At 34.8% G+C, this 15,639-nt stretch overlaps 2 protein-coding genes across 6 annotated transcripts; both read left to right on the forward strand.

Moving 5' to 3' along the window:
- The first annotated feature begins 339 nt into the window (after positions 1 to 339).
- On the forward strand, positions 340 to 8,460 carry LOC116726844 (nucleolar transcription factor 1-like). 2 transcript variants are annotated; one of them, XM_032573716.1, is made up of 16 exons: positions 340 to 627; positions 722 to 912; positions 1,831 to 1,908; positions 2,030 to 2,185; positions 2,278 to 2,342; positions 2,429 to 2,552; positions 3,237 to 3,286; positions 4,077 to 4,227; positions 4,307 to 4,348; positions 4,477 to 4,545; positions 5,619 to 5,662; positions 6,079 to 6,265; positions 6,347 to 6,394; positions 6,474 to 6,533; positions 6,743 to 6,798; positions 7,988 to 8,460. In XM_032573716.1, exons 1-16 carry the CDS (start codon positions 588 to 590, stop codon positions 8,172 to 8,174), a joined length of 1,548 nt encoding a protein of 515 aa, XP_032429607.1. In that variant the 5' UTR covers positions 340 to 587; the 3' UTR covers positions 8,175 to 8,460. The 2 variants fall into 2 exon arrangements, with proteins under 2 accessions (XP_032429607.1, XP_032429608.1); XM_032573717.1 differs by having other exon boundaries at positions 6,743 to 6,810; positions 7,988 to 8,003.
- Positions 8,461 to 9,140: 680 nt separating this feature from the next.
- Positions 9,141 to 15,199, forward strand: LOC116726845 (nucleolar transcription factor 1-A-like). 4 transcript variants are annotated; one of them, XM_032573719.1, is made up of 16 exons: positions 9,141 to 9,389; positions 9,479 to 9,654; positions 9,922 to 9,999; positions 11,509 to 11,664; positions 11,753 to 11,817; positions 11,909 to 11,966; positions 12,085 to 12,110; positions 12,740 to 12,878; positions 12,960 to 13,001; positions 13,067 to 13,138; positions 13,450 to 13,493; positions 13,566 to 13,722; positions 13,805 to 13,852; positions 13,925 to 13,996; positions 14,507 to 14,569; positions 14,710 to 15,199. In XM_032573719.1, the coding sequence occupies exons 1-16, from the start codon at positions 9,356 to 9,358 to the stop codon at positions 14,752 to 14,754; spliced, it is 1,275 nt and encodes a 424-aa protein (XP_032429610.1). In that variant the 5' UTR covers positions 9,141 to 9,355; the 3' UTR covers positions 14,755 to 15,199. The 4 variants fall into 4 exon arrangements, with proteins under 4 accessions (XP_032429610.1, XP_032429611.1, XP_032429609.1 ...); XM_032573718.1 differs by having other exon boundaries at positions 9,142 to 9,389; positions 9,473 to 9,654; XM_032573721.1 differs by lacking the exon at positions 9,141 to 9,389 and having other exon boundaries at positions 9,473 to 9,538; positions 9,619 to 9,654.
- The last annotated feature ends 440 nt before the right edge of the window (positions 15,200 to 15,639 follow it).

Genomic DNA, 15,639 nt, shown 5'->3' on the forward strand with positions numbered 1-15,639 from the left:
GGTTTCTTTTTTTTATTTTAAATTTACTATTACATTTTCATAAAATCTTATAAAAGTAAAATAAATCTGAAAACATCCTATTTTTATAGGATATTCTAACCATCTAAAAAGTTGATCTTTGTCATAAATTTTTTAGTGACCGGGTTTTCCAGGATTAATGTCTTTTTCCGTTGCTTAGCGACGTTTCTATCGTCTCGTTCCTGATTGGCTGTTTCCTCTGAAAGGCTCCGCCTTTATGGAAGCTCATACGGAAGTTCTATTAAACATGTAGCATCCCGGTCCATACTCCACTCCAGTAGATGGCAGTAATGGACATCCATTAGCTGCTTGCCAACCGCCATACAAAGAAGAAGAAGTAGCAGCAGCAGCAGAAGAAGAAAAAGTTGTATTCAAACAGAAACACACGCCATGTGGTATCTACAGACTTTAGATGCATTTCACGTTGTTACTTTTCTAATAGTTTGAATGAATGATTCGACAGTTGTTATTTCACCGCCGGTTTTCTGCCGATAACCGGGAATAGAGTGGAAAAATATGTGAATCGTTCAGGCTTGCTTCTCACATTTTCAACGTTTTTCGTTTTAATTATGAAAATGAGTGAAGCAGCAATTGAAGATGGTGAATCAGGTGAGTACGGCTAATTATTAAAGCTCCTTCCTGCTGCTGCCTCAGATAAGCAACAGTATTTTGAGCAGATTATTCAACCGTTTTCTGTGTAAAGGGGCTGAATCTACAGGATGGACGCAGGAAAACCTCCAGAAGCTCGTTGCTTCTCTGAAAGACATCGTCCCAGAGAATGACAAAACGCAGACTTATGGTCATGGATTGAAAGCTGTAGACTGGGAGAAAGTTGCATTCCCCCCGTTTTCTGCAGGTGAATGCCAGGAGAAATGGAACAGCCTGATGAGGAAGGTGAGCAGTGTGCTGAATCTTTAAATGTTTATTTAGATGTTGGATTTCCTGCTCCAAATATAGTGTTGTGATCAGAGGTGGGTAGAGTACCCCAAAATTTTACTCAAATAAGAGTAGCACTACTTCAACATATTTTTGCTGAAATAAAAAGAAATAGTAGTCATCCAAGAAACTATTCAAGGAGTAAAAAAGGTATTTGGTAAACAGGCTTCTCAAGTACTGAGTAACTGATCAAATTATTGATAATTTAATATTTAAAAATTACATAAAAAGACAGGCCAAAATATAAAGTGGAATATTTTGTATTTTAAGGAAGAAAATTTTCATTCAGTGGGTTGAGAATCCAGAAATTTTACTAATTTTACGAGTAAGAGTAGCGATACTTCATAATAAAATTACTCAAAAGTAAAAAATAAAGCATTGTAAAAAATACTCCTAAAATGATTTTTTTTCAAAGAAAGTTGCTCAACATAATCTAATTGAGTAAATGTTAGTAGTTAGTATCCGTCCACCCCTGGTGGTGATTCCTTCGCAACCTGAAATAGTATAAAATTTGATTAAAGTATCTGTAATATTTGGATATATAGAAAAAGTAGGACAATATGGAAAAAATATTTATGTTTTAGATGTTGTTCTCTTTACTGTTGTCTAAATGTTGGTTTCATTCATCCATTCATTCATCAGATGCATAGATTAAGCACATCTGTATTATTTTGTTATTTTTACCTATATGAAGTGGAAATACTTCAGATTCTGAACTAGCGCCAAGATAAATTAGCATAAATTCCTCACAAACTGTCAAACCTCCTTTTGTTGAAGCGCACAAAAGCTGGGTAAAATAAGCGAAATGCAACATTGTGCTGCTGAAAATTTGAATGTGGTATATGTGATCCTCTCTCTACTGTTGTTGTTTCTCAGATGCGCAGATATCGCAGCCTTCCTGATCTCCTTGATGAAGCTGAAGATTTGCTTTCAAACCCCTTCTGTGACAAAAATGTAAGCGATCAACCTTCAAACTCGTGTGACTGTATTGCAGTTTGGTACTATTTAGTATAAATGTTCCCAGGATAATAACACATCCTTGTTTTTGTAAATGTGTGGTTTATTTTTCTTGCAGATTCACCCAGACCTCCCAAAACCGCCTGATCCTCCAAAAAGGGCTTATGTTAGGAAGAAAATGACCAGGTATGCGAGGAAAAATCCAGGGGTGAACGTACGGTTAATGAGAAAGACCTTTTCCAAGAAGTATGAAAATCTTTCAGACGAAAAGAAAGTAGGTTGTCTGTAGTGAGCCTGTTTGTAAAACAATACTTAATATCTCAAAGAACTGACACTTAACTCCTTTTTTTTTATTTTGCTCTTTAGGCTAAATATGCAAAGACGTACAGCATTGCGTTTGAAGAATACAGCAGAAATATACAGACCTTCTGGTAGAAAAGCAACTTTGGTATTCACATTTGATTTGGCAAAATTGCCAGTCTAAACTTAATGTACAGCAAATTCTTTTGTCGTTCAGCAAAGACAACAATCTGCATCTTCCTATCAAGAAGGAGAAGGAGAATGAGAAGGAGAAGAAGGAGGAGAAGAAGAAGAAGAAGAAGAAGAAGAAGAAGAAAAAGGGAAGGATCTTCCCTAAAGAGGTGAGTGATTTTTCTCTTTCTCGGGAAATGCTGCTTGTTGCTCACATGGTTAGCAGGTTTAAACTATCCTACTCTGTTCTACTTTGATTAACAGTAAATATTGGTTCATGTTTCCTACATTCTCAGGAAAACTATGGAAAATACTTTTTGTCACATTCTAAATCTATTTAAGTATGAGTGGAAAAGATGGTATGAAAAAATGTTGCTTTTGGAAATTATCCCTTATTCTTATACTTAAAAGAAGAAAAAAAATTAAACTGCTTTTTAAAAAAAATTTCAAATGGCAAGACACATTGATTATTTAAGTTGCCTTAGTTGCCTTTTAATTGCGCACCTTGAATATTTTTGACAAACATATTAATCCTTTTAAGAAATGTTTTATCAATTTATCAAGTTGTGTTTACTTTTACCTTCTTTTTTTTAACATTTCTTGGTAATTAGAATATCATCATATTTGTTTGTTAAAGAAAAGAAAAACTGGGGAAGAAATAAATCGGGCAGGAAAAACAGACTGAAAGAAGAATAAATTGGACTTTGGGGTTTCTAGTTTAAGAGTTTTTGTATGTTAGAGATGAACAGTAAAATGTTATTAAGAAAATTAAAAACTATTGCATTATTTTGTACTGAAAAATGTGTAGAATCATTGTTAGAGGTTAAGTATTTTACTTTTTTATTAATTTGAAGGAAGGTGAAGGATGCAGTAAATACAAAGGTCTTCCTCAGAAACCACCTGGGTAAGTAAGACTCACTGTCCCCTGTTTGTAAACTGTCTTTATTGTAACATATTTATCATTTAATAGGTTTAAGAAACAGTTCTTAATGTTTTCAGGAAGTGTACATCGAAATACATTTTTTAGTTTACAGCAGAATTAATTTCTTTTTTCTTTTCAACTCCCATTGCTCAACAACTTTAAAATCGATCCATAGACAATTAATTTCAGTCACATTTCATAAGTGGTATATACAATCAGGCAAAAAAAAAATCTTCAGAACATCTGAAGTGACCTACATGAATTCACTGCATGAAAATCCCTCTTTAGATAAAGTTAGTGTTTAGGTTGTGAGAAATTTTATTTGGAAATGTTTTTTTTTTCTTCGATTTGTTATTTTGTAATAATTTCTCTTTATGATTTATTTTATTCTTGAAAATACTAGAGGTTGCACATATCTTTGCACACATTGCAAGTGAATCCACACGTAAGAAAAATATGCTTTTCTTTCTTTCTTTTGTTGTTTTTACCAAATACTTTTTAAATTTTACTTGAGTATTTTGTTTTCTATTAATACTTTATAGTTCAACTTGAGTATATTTTTGGTTGCTCTTCCCACCTCTGATGAACAGTCATTATATTCTCTGCAACACAAAGTAGTAAAGCTATTTTAGCCTAATAAAGGTAGGAAAAGACCTTATCAAATTCAAACCTCGATTAGGTATTTTGTGTCCTTATCACCTTTGTGTTGGATTTTTTCTTGAGATTTTACGATTTGGTCATTATGTTTTGTTTTTTTCTTCTGTATTTTCAGGAATGGTTATACTCTGTTCCTCATAGAACACTCTGCAGCAGGCAAAGGAGGCGAGACTTCACATGGAGCGAGTTTTATTCGGGTTATGAGTCAACACTGGAAAGAATTGAGTGAAAATGAGAAACAGAAGTACAATAAACGCTGTGCAGAGGTATTAACAGATTGTCCAACAAGAAAAAAATGACACCTTTTCTTACCTCGAGTTTGTTAAACACAGTTTGTTATTTCAGATGAAGAAAAACTACGAAGAAACGCTGATGAACTATCTGGGTGTAAGTAAGGTTGAGAGTTTTCAACGGCAATATACAGTATATATTGCATTTCCGCAGCTTAACTTGTAAAATCTGCTTTGTCGTTACGGAAACAGTCACTTTTTTTTGCTTTGTTTTATATTCTTCAGAAGTTAAATGAGGAGGAGAAGAAGCAGATCATTGAGGAAAAAGGAATCAAAATCCCAAAGAAGACTTCGGTAAGCTTTCATTTTCTACTTTTTCTCAGATGTTTGAAACACACAGATGTGGTGGGTGCAGTCGTGAGCTCAATGGTGTTGAAGTGACGACATTCAAACCCAGCAACCATTTCCATCAAAAAACTGACGTCTTTTTGAGCTCTTAAAAATTCATGTTTAACCTACAGACAAACATTGTGTGTGTGTGCATCTTTTTTTTTTCACGTTTGAACATCTGAACTTGCAATTCAAAACTACTGGCTGTCAAAGCAGTTGGGCAGAGTTACTTAAGTGCTACCAGATGTTTAATTAACACCTTGTGGTGCTTTAATGTTTCAGTGTTCCTATTAAACGTTTGTTGGCATTCATTAAACATGTAGTGGTGCTAATAAACGCCATGTGGCACTTTCAGCGGTGTTCAGGAGATGCCAGGGGATGCTGGAAAGTGCCCAATTAAAGACCAAAATGGCTTGCCGTAGAGTTCTCCTTGCCTCTTGTGATCAGTGTTGATCACCTCTTATGAGAAATACTTCAAAGTTCTGTTCTGTTCCGATTTAAATCCGAATTAATTTATCCTCACATTTGACCACCAAAGCTTTCTGAATTAAGTTTAAGGACTCAGCATTTGTTAATTGACTTATATTAAATGATTTTGTCGTAAAATACAATTATAATATAATATGTAAAATACATAAGCTAATTGCAATTAGCTTATCATTTAATTTGCAACCTGGGGTTTTCCTGGGGTTTAATTATTTCTTGTTGACTTTATTCACATAAACTTGTACCTAAAAACACAGTTCAAAGCCCCCTCCGCCACACCTTCCTCACCTAGCTCCTCCAGACTAGCGGCAGCAGCAATTGGCAAACACCTGGTGGAACTGCACATCTGCGGAACTAATTATTTGAACTGTTTCTCCGTCCAGCACTCCAAAAATCGTTTGAAAACAACGTAACAGATAAATGCTGTTGGGATGACATGCTGAAGGTGGAGAGGTGGAACCAGAAGAAGCTTCTTAAAGAGACAGGCGGCTAAATTCAAGGCCTCGTTCTGGGAATTTCCTCTAAAGTTTTTTGTGTTTATTTTACTTTAGGACCAACACATGAGACTACTGGGTGAGCCGAAGATGCCCCGCCAGTGAGTATATAAAGTGCTGTTAAAATTTAAAAAAAAAAAATTGGTCTTCTAATGAATTTCTTCAAAAAAACAATTCTGCCTATAAGAATGTAAAAGGCTCATTGTTAAATGTATGTTGATTGTAGTTGTTGTCTCCAAGGGTGACACATAAACTTATTAGGTTTAGGAAATAAAGTTTAAAATTTTTTCAATCAAAATCGACATTTAAAATAAACCTCTTTTCTTTACACTGGTTATATTTGTCTCATTTTTTTGATTATCTGAAACATTTAAGTGTAATTAAAAGCAAAATAATGGGAAAAAAATTGTAAGGAGGAAATTTTTTCCCCACATCGTGTAACCAAAATATTCTAAAAGATATGATTTTTTTTTTCTTCTCAAAATCCAACCTGAAAATGTTGCATTTTTTTCTTCAGATCTGGGTTTATATATTTTCACTCGGATATGTTGAAACATGCCTGGAAATCTATGCCAAGAAAAGAGCGTATGGCAAGGGCCAAGAAAGAGTGGCACAAGCTCTCAGAACGGGAGAAGAATCGATATACTGAAATAATTGAGGAAAATAGGAGAAAATACACAGAAGAGCTGCGAGCGTGGTTCCAGGTATTCATCCAGTCATTCATTTTAACTCGAGTGTTTGAAATTTCAGCTGGGAGTTAAAATTGTTCTGCATTATTTGAGTAGACGCTGACTCAAGAGGATCAGAGGGTTTACTTGAAGAAAAAACCTGATGCAAGTCCCTTTAATTTATTATTTTTATTTCAAGATGCCTGAAAGAAAGTTCCTAATCGCATCACCTTCTGTTCCACAGAAGGTTATTTTTCTCCAGAAATGTATAGATGCCATAAAGGATTCTCATAACCTGTCTTCAGTAAGTATAAAGATAATAATAGTGACATAATTTTGATTTGCTTCTAAAATATGCTCACACCTTCAACTTTTTAATGCATAGAAACAGTAAGCTGATCTGAAATGTATTTGGCAGCAATTGATGAATCTTATGAAAATAAAAATGGATGACTGGAATACACAGATAAAGAATGAATGTATGTTCAGTTTTTGTTTGTTTTTGGCACACAGGACGTAAAGGATGAGAAGACAAGTAGAACGAAAGGACGTAGAAGAAAGAAGAAATTGTGAGGACTAAGGTTGTTTACTTTATACGCTGCGTAAAAACACATGACCATTTGTTTCTCTCCGTCTGACATTAAATCAGATTAAACTTTTAGGTCAGATAGTTTTCTCCAAATTATTTCTGTTTGCTAAATGCCGCTAAGTTTAACTACATTTCTTTTTATATTTGATAGAATTCCATTTTGAACTGTGTGACCTAAAATGTCAAACATTTTCCACAAGCTTCTCTCAATAAATGGTAATTTTCTGAGACTATTCACATGGCTTTCAAATAGCTTTCCAACTTTTTAACTCGCTGATTATAACTAAATACTTCCAATTTAATTTCATTAGACCAGACAACGTGTCTCCAATAATCAGGTTCTTGTCTCTTAGGCAGTACCTTAAGTTGTTTTCCAATTCCGTGATTGCGGAAATTTACAACAATAAACAGATCTCAATTTTTTTGTGCTAATGTATGATTTTTAGCTAATTGCAAATTTTCTGAGAGAAAAAAACCTTGGGTTTAAGTGACTAACTCCCATCTGTAGGTTATTTCAAGTAACGAAATAATCATAATTCTTTTCTACGTTAGCTCCACAAAATCACAAAGTCATTTTGATTGCAAAAAAAAAAAAATCACAGAAACAATTTTGAAATCCTTGTTTTTGGAGTAATGGCTGATTCAGCCCATGTCTGTAAAGTACTTTTTTTTACTAAAACACATTTATCTCTGGTCAGAGAACCCGTCTCCTTCCTGGACTGAATGATGGCTTGACGTTCAAGACTGCTTGAATATTTTTGTTTTAGCAAATATATGCACCATCAGGAAACAGGAAGTTGAAACGTAAGGAGGAACCAGTCACTCCTAATGTGTTCAGTGATCTTTTTGATTTTCCTGTGACGTCGCACAAGTATGCAGTGTGTTTTAAGTGTTGCTCTCAAATCCCCCCCACTGGTGGGTCTCCATTGTTTTAAATTACAAAAGATTCAAAAGCCATGGCATCCTCAGCTGGGTAAATTTGTTTTTAAAATACGATAACAAAAAAAATCTCTCAAATTTGTTCTCATTTCGGCCTTCAGCAAATGGAATTAATTCTAGTCGTCTTAAAGGATTGAATGCAAATATTGTTGATGTAAAAAATGCATTTAGAATCCATCTTATCGGTACATATCGCATCAATTTGTTAATTATCATGTTTTCATCATCAGGTTGAGAGCGAAACTAGAAAGGATGGCAACACGTTCGAGGCGTATGATTGATTACAAATCCAGATGGAGGATTCTCAACCAACTGGTTTCTATGATGGACGCCAGGAAGAAAACGCCACCCAGGAGAGGCGGTGCTGTGTTAACTTTCTGCAGGGTGGCAGATGCAGAGCTGAAGTTCATGCACTGAAAAAAAAAAATCAAAATAATGCCACACAGAAATCGTTGGCTTGGACTTTGCTTATAATGTGTTTCCAACTACTGGACATAAGAATGTTTACATATTTTCATGCCATTCATAAGGAAAATGTTTTTTTTTATTTGAATTGCATAAAGTTAAAGAAGTAGCTTTAATGAAGCCTAATTTTTTTTTTCTGTTTTTAGATGTACCTCTCCAACAGATTTGTTTGTTGTTGCTACTTTATGATCCAGCAAATATGTGCCAATAAAATAAAATAAATATTTATGTTTTTTTATTATCTTGACTTTCAGCTAATGAAATTAGATTATCACATCAGAGTAACAGAGAAATTTGGAATTATGGAAAGTATGTTTAATACCAGCTTTAATGTTTTGAACGGTACTTTTAAATTGACAAATGAGCCTTCTCTGAACTCATATTCTACTTTATTGAATTTGACTGCAGATGCTACCCTCTAATTGGTGACGGTGACAGGCAAATGGCATACAGATGCTCATAAAAAACAACCATGAAAGAAAAGAACTACAGTAAAACAAAAATATATTTCTGTAATACAAGAAAACTATAAAGTTATCGAGAAATAGATGCACTTTTAGGGAATTTGTGAATACTGGATTAATTCTACATGTTTATAATGCAACACAATTACAAATGAACTGTTGAAAAATGTACATGATTACATGAAATGTATATATTTAAGTTATGAAGTTTCAGTTTTATTTAGAGTATAACATGCAACCTATAAATATTTATTTTAAAATATTAAACTGGTCCTCCATATAGCTCGTTTAATCATTTTAATTTCACGTGGCTTTTCGCTGTCCGGGCCGGTAGGGGGCGACTACTGGACATTCTTCAAGCTGCAACACGGACACATCTTATTGGTTGGTGTTTCCGCTGCTCAAGTGACGTTTCTTAGTTCTCCTCTCTGATTGGACTTCCCAACTAGGGTTCCGCCCATTAGCAAAAGCTGATTTTTAGCTGATGTTTCAAAACACAACGCCATGTGTTTGGCTACAGTTTTTTTAAAGACTGTTTTAGGTTGATATGATAATCTAATTTTAAAGTTTGCTCCTCAGTTGCGTGTTTTATCTACTGCTTGTTACTTCGACACACTTAAAAAGTCTTGAAAAGGAAGACGTTTTGGGTTGTTTTTTGTTTTTTTAAAAATGAGTGAAAGTGAAATGGACGTTGCAGAATCTGGTAGGTATAATTACTGTCTTAATGAAAACGTGCTGCTGGTAAATTGAGGTTAAGTGAGTATGTTCTGTGTAAATGTGCTGTAACTAAAGCATGGACCACCGCAAACCTCCTGAAGCTTGTTGGCCGTATTAGGAGCAACACCCCAGAAAGTGAGAAAACGTCGAGTTATCAGATTGGACTATTGTCTGTAAACTGGGATAAAACAGCATTCCCTCCCTATTCTGCAAAGGAATGCCATGACAAGTGGCAAAAAGTGATGAAAAAGGTGAGCTCTCCTCTAAACGTCTCCCTAATTACTGTGCTCCTTGGTTTTTATGGTGCTGTTTGTTCACTGATGTCATAGAACAGCTGAGATTGAGTTACTCACGTGTGGAGAAACATTTGTTTTTCCCTTCACTTAATAAATTTACACTACTTTGTGTTGGTCTATCATGCAAAATCCCAATAGAATACTTTGCAGACTGAGGTTGCATTGTGACAAAATGTGGGAAACTTTTGTAGAAAGTGTGACAAATTTGTTATTGTTGCTTAGATGCGCAAAGTTCGGAGCCTGCCAGACCTCATTGCCGAAGCTGAAGAGGTCGTTTCCAAGCCTCTCCTTCACAGAAGGGTAAATACCTAATGTGTACATACATGGAGCAATACAATACATGAATTGTATTTTGTTTTAACGCGACATTTGAATAAAATGTTTCTGTTTTAATTGTTGATTTCTTGCTTTTGTACAGCACCTTGGTAAGCATCTGTTTTTATGCTTTTTTTATGTAAGTAAATTGACCTGAAGTTACAAGAAAAAGCTTTCAACAAGATTGGTCACACTTTGATTTAAAATCTCACTTGAGAGATCATCTATTACTTACTCCCTTCAAATGCCAATTCTTATTTCTTACGTTTTATGTTTGTGTTATAGCTGATTCTAGATGGTTTAAACCCAGGTCTGCAACTTTGATCCTCAAGTGCCACTTTAGTACAACTTTTGGATGCATCTCTGCTCCAAAAGGCTGAATGACCTCCTTGGTGTATCATTAATCATTAATTAATGTTCCAAGTAGTGGTGCATCAATCGCAGTTTTCCAGACGATCACTGATCTTTAACCAAACCTTCTAATTTGGATGGCGATTTGTGTTTTGTTTTTTTTCTCTTGTTTGTTTAAATCATATAAAAAGTTGCTAAATATAGCAATAAATTTGCTAAGTTAGCAACAGTGGGGTGACTGTTGTTATATGCGCAGGTTCAAAAGTGTTTGCTGGACGATAAAATGTCCCAGTAATTATTGCAATAATTGATCATTTTGTTGTTTTGAGACCATTTTCAAGTAATCTATTGATAATGGCCCTCCCAATGATCAATAAACTTTAATTTTGTAAAGAACATTTAACACTGGGATGGAAATATATTTAAATATCCAAACTAAACCATAACTAATCAATAAATTAAACGGAAATGAAAACCACACACAACTGAAACCACAAATATTCCTGTAAACAATTTCCATTCAAAATTAATAATCAGAATGAAAATGATTAAACTCATTTTAAGTCATGATGCGATTAATTAATTAACTGCTTATTGCGACAAGAATACAGACGTGATCTAATGAGTGGATCTGTCTTTCACTCTTGTTTCCTAGCAGACCAAATGGGGACAGTTGGTGAATTTTTTATTTTTTTTTTTAGGTTTCACTTGTATCGGCTGATGATGCACAATGAAGGAAATTGGGGACAATTTAACAGTGCACCCCAAGTTGTAAGATTGTGAAATCCCTGAAATCAGTACTGTCATACATCCATAATTAACTTGACTGCACTGTTTTATATGAAAAGTCTAATTAGAACAACATTTAATTATGTTGTGAAATTATGTGAAATCCCTGAAATCAGTACTGTCATACATCCATAATTAAATGTTGTTCTAATTAGAGCTTTCATATAAAACAGTGCAGTCAAGTTAAGCTTTTTGTGCCAATTGGTAAAACGGTTAAATTCTACCCAGGGAGTGTGTTAAGTCACTGACTTTCCCTCCTCCTGATCAGATTGGCTCGAATGTGATTACCTGAACGAAAAACTCAATAACACTTTGTGATCGTTTGTCTCAATTTCTATTTTATTTTTCTCACAGACCCACCCAGACTTCCCAAAGTACCCTTGTAGTCCAAGAATAGACTACATGAAGAAGAACTTTTCCAGGTTAAAAAAGAAGCACCCACAGCTGGCGATGACAGAGATTGTGGTGAAGGCACTCAAGCAGTACAATGAGCTTCCAGATGAAAAGAAGGTTGGTAATCTATGAGAAGTGGATGTATAAATAAATACTCATTGATAAGAGTGACTTGGAAGTTGACAGATTTGACTTTTTACTGTAGGATGAATATAAGAAGAGGCACGCCCTTGAACGTGCGAAGTATTGGAGAAAGCTCGACAACTTTTGGTACAAAACTCCCTCTTTGCAGGCGTGATTTAACAAACCAGTTGATCTAAATTTATATTGTGAAACTTTTTTGGTGTGTGCTCTTTTTCAGTAAAAACAACAATCTGCATGGTACTCGAAGATCTAGAAAGGCAAAACTCGCTGCAATTGTAAGTCTTCCATTCTGCCTTGTCTCAGCATGCTGTTTGCACAAATTGCTGAGTGAGAAACGTTTGGTACTGTAGATGTTTGACCGCTCTTATATAAATCTCTTACTTGTCTCTGAAGGAAGGCCTGCCTGTGAATCCACCCGGGTAAGAGATTGTTTTTGTCACATTTTTTTTTACTTTAGTTAGAAAAAAGCAAATCTTTTAAAGTGGTTTATTTTGTTGACCTTTTTTTTTTTACATTTTTAACTTGAGCTGTTAAGGTGAATATAATTTAAGTAACTTATTACTTTTCATAAAGGTGGGTCCAAAAATTGTCTGAAAAGGCCTTTAAAAGTCTCAAATTCAGTTTAATGAGACTTGCAGAAATAACTCCTGTTAGCATGGCTACACTGAAAATCTCTCCATGATTCACCAAACTGAGATTGCTCTGTCTGCAGATTTTTTACTTGTCTAACCACCTCTTAAAATGAACTGAACTGACTCTTTACAAGCTTATTTTCTCACACTGAAAAGGTCGTGAACACTAAAACTCATAAAGCTTGCAATAGACAGCTGAGGAAGTTGCTAGGAACATTTTTACTATTATTATTCTGCTTAAAATCAGAAGGTTTGATAATTGTGTTTATATTTCGACTGGGAAACCTCCAGTCGGTCCCATTGAAAACAGCCCCTAACCTAACAAACTTTGCGTTGTTAGGTTAGAACTTTAATCTCGTTATTTCCAGATTTTTGTTGCCGCTTGTCTAATTTTCTGTCCTTATGCATACTTTCAGAGGTGCTCTGTCTCTGTTCATCAAGGAGCATGCTGCAGAAAAACCTTCATTGGGTTCGGATTTCTTCAGTGATATGAAGAAACGCTGGAGAAAACTGGATGCAACAGAGAAGCATGAGTATTACACACGCTGTCTAAAGGTACCAACATAGGACAAAAAAAGAATGTAGTTGTTTTGACTTAAAAATACCCTAAATGTTTTTTTTTTTGGTCATTTTTAGATGAAGCATGAGTATAATGCCAAGCTGAAGGAATATTTGGATGTAAGTTGAGACTTTTTTAGATTTAACAGGAAGAGGCGTTGTGTGACAGTTTGTTTGTTCCTCAGCGCTTTGATGAGACAGAGAAGCAGCTATTCATTAAAGAACAAGATATCAGATTCATGAAGGCGAAGCCTTTGGTAAGATGAAATCTAACAGTTTCCTTGTTAATAAACTCAATAAACACTTAATCTATGGATATTTTTAATGTTTTAAGTTTCACAGTTACTCATGTTATGTATATGCAATCCTAAAAAAATAAGGTTTAAATCACAAAAAATACAATAGTTTGAAATATTTCACTTCACATTTAATGGATTTATGTGATACGAGTTTTACTTTTTGAAACGACAAAAATAAATCCCAATAAATTGAAGTTGAAGAGGTGTGAATACTTCTGTACTTGCTGCTATTGTATTGGATCTTCACTTCGTATAAACACTTGTTTTAGTCTGTGCAGAGGATGTCACCCCGTGAGCCCAAGATGCCCAGCCAGTGAGTGTATAACCAAAACCTCCGAAATGTTCCCTGAAAAGATTGTTTGACTAATTTAGCTCTGTTTTTCAGAACTCTACTCACATACTTTGCCAGAGATCAGAGGATGTCTTTAGCCAAATCTAAGAAACTTTGGCACAAGCTCCCTATGAAGGAGAAGGAACGTTACAAAGAACAGATGCATTCAAACATGGAGCAATACTCAGAAAACCTGCAAAAGTGGTTCGAGGTGTTTAGAAATGTCCATCTTCACTTTGGGTTTTTCAAATGCTCTGGGAGGTAAATGCATCTATTTTCCATTCTCTGTGCAGAAACTGACCCCAGAAGAGCAAACGAAATATTTGAAACAAAAACCCAGCGTGAGTACTTTGAAATTCACCAATGTTTTCAAAGTTGGTTTTCTGAAACTCATGTTCCAACTTGCATTGCAGAAATTGCGGTTCCTCGATGGCAAAAAAAAACAGGTGTACGACAGAGAAGAGCTACATCTGAGTCAGCCTTCAGTAAGTTATATGAATAAAACGCATACATTCAATCCAGTTAAAAAATAATTCTTTTAATCTAAAATGGAAATTAAATGTGGTCATAATGTATGTCATCCAATTGTATTCAAAAAGTTTTTGTAAATGGTGATGCCGTGGGCAGGAAGGACAGCAGTCAGTGTTGCAACAAATCTGAAGAAGCCTCTGCTTTATGACTGTCATAATAATGCTAACCGCTCCATGTTCGGCCAGCAGAGACGATCTTTCACTCTAAAATTTTCTGGATGACACCATCTGTCGTTTACGCGCTCTGATAATTTGCCTCATTTGCTTTTGCCGCTCCTCTTTAAATCTGTGTCTGGTTACAAAGCCAGGGAGAGCGACTTTTGACATATTGATTCACATCCAGGATGCATGACCGCTACCCAATGATATTTTCTCACATTGCTGGCAGTTCTTTGATTTGTGAGATAAGGAAGAGGTTTCTCACGCTGAGCTGTAATTTTGCTTCCTGTTTGTTTTGGTACTCAGGACTCAGAGGACGAAGAGATCAGAGAGATCAGCAGTGAAGAGGATATTTGGAGCAATTATGAGGTGATGTCGATGGTTCTTCCTGTTGAAAACAATAAGTATACTCAGAATAATTGTTGGATTTTTCTAAATGAGTCAGTTTGTAGTTGTGAGAGTGTAATAAAATATACATTTATTCAATTCTACCATCTTCTGGTCCATAGGGTGAGAGTGGAGAGGACGGGGACATGTTTGAGAGGCATCGCTGATGGACAGAATCAGAACCTTCACACTCCCTGTAAAGTTACATCATTTGTGTGGCAGAGATACTTCTCAATAATGTTTACTTGTGCAGTTATTATAGCTACTTCAAGAATATTTTCATAGTTTTAGAGTGAGTTCCTGGGAGTAACCGTGTTACCAGTTTTATTTCACCATTTTCTAAATATTGACTGTCAAGAAAGAAGATTACAGTAGAACAGAAACGGTCATTTTCTCGTTAATTTTACATTTTTCAAGTGCTTTTTTTTAGTTCATTTGCCTCTTGGTTAGAAAGATTTAAACTGTTTAAAATTCATATTCATTGAGGAGAATTGGGAATGTAATTAATGTAAATTTGAAATGCAGTTTTTTGTCACTTTGTACACGAACATGTTATACTAAAGCATGGGACATGTCATCGATGATTTAATTAAAGAAATACTAAAAAATGAATTTGGGATTTGTAGGGTTTTTTTAAAATGAAAAATATAGAACAGATATAAGTAATTTCACTGACAAATTATATCTTTATTTCAGTTAAAGGCCAATTTAGTGTTTTTGTTCAAGAGGTGTGGAAGTTTTCTTTAAAAAAACAGAACTGTTTAAAGAATAGAGGCCATTTATCTTGCAGATTTTATAATACAACTTATGTTTGTGTTTTACAATTTAGATGCGACTTTCAAAATGAGCTGAATGGATTGTAAATGTAGTTTACTGAAGTTCAGTCAGTTCGTCGAGCTTTTATTTTTTTAAATCTCTTTATTGCTATATTTCATAAATAAATTGTTGTGCATAGGTCAGTAAAGAGTTGAGTACAACTGAAAAATATACACAAAACCAAATGTGCTTTTATTGGTGTAAAAAAAGATCTAGTGCTGCAGCCTTAGTGGCAG

Source organism: Xiphophorus hellerii, chromosome 10, assembly GCF_003331165.1.
Source record: "Xiphophorus hellerii strain 12219 chromosome 10, Xiphophorus_hellerii-4.1, whole genome shotgun sequence".
NCBI lineage: Eukaryota > Metazoa > Chordata > Actinopteri > Cyprinodontiformes > Poeciliidae > Xiphophorus > Xiphophorus hellerii.

Coding starts and splice junctions, on each gene's coding strand:
- LOC116726844 (XM_032573716.1), top strand. CDS start 588: ATGAAAATGAGTGAAGCAGCAATTGAAGATGGTGAATCAG. Junction 913..1,830: donor GGAACAGCCTGATGAGGAAG/GTGAGCAGTGTG, acceptor GTTGTTTCTCAG/ATGCGCAGATATCGCAGCCT. Junction 5,663..6,078: donor GAGCCGAAGATGCCCCGCCA/GTGAGTATATAA, acceptor TTTTTTCTTCAG/ATCTGGGTTTATATATTTTC.
- LOC116726845 (XM_032573718.1), top strand. CDS start 9,356: ATGAGTGAAAGTGAAATGGACGTTGCAGAATCTG. Junction 11,818..11,908: donor AGAAAGCTCGACAACTTTTG/GTACAAAACTCC, acceptor GCTCTTTTTCAG/TAAAAACAACAATCTGCATG. Junction 13,139..13,449: donor TCATGAAGGCGAAGCCTTTG/GTAAGATGAAAT, acceptor CACTTGTTTTAG/TCTGTGCAGAGGATGTCACC.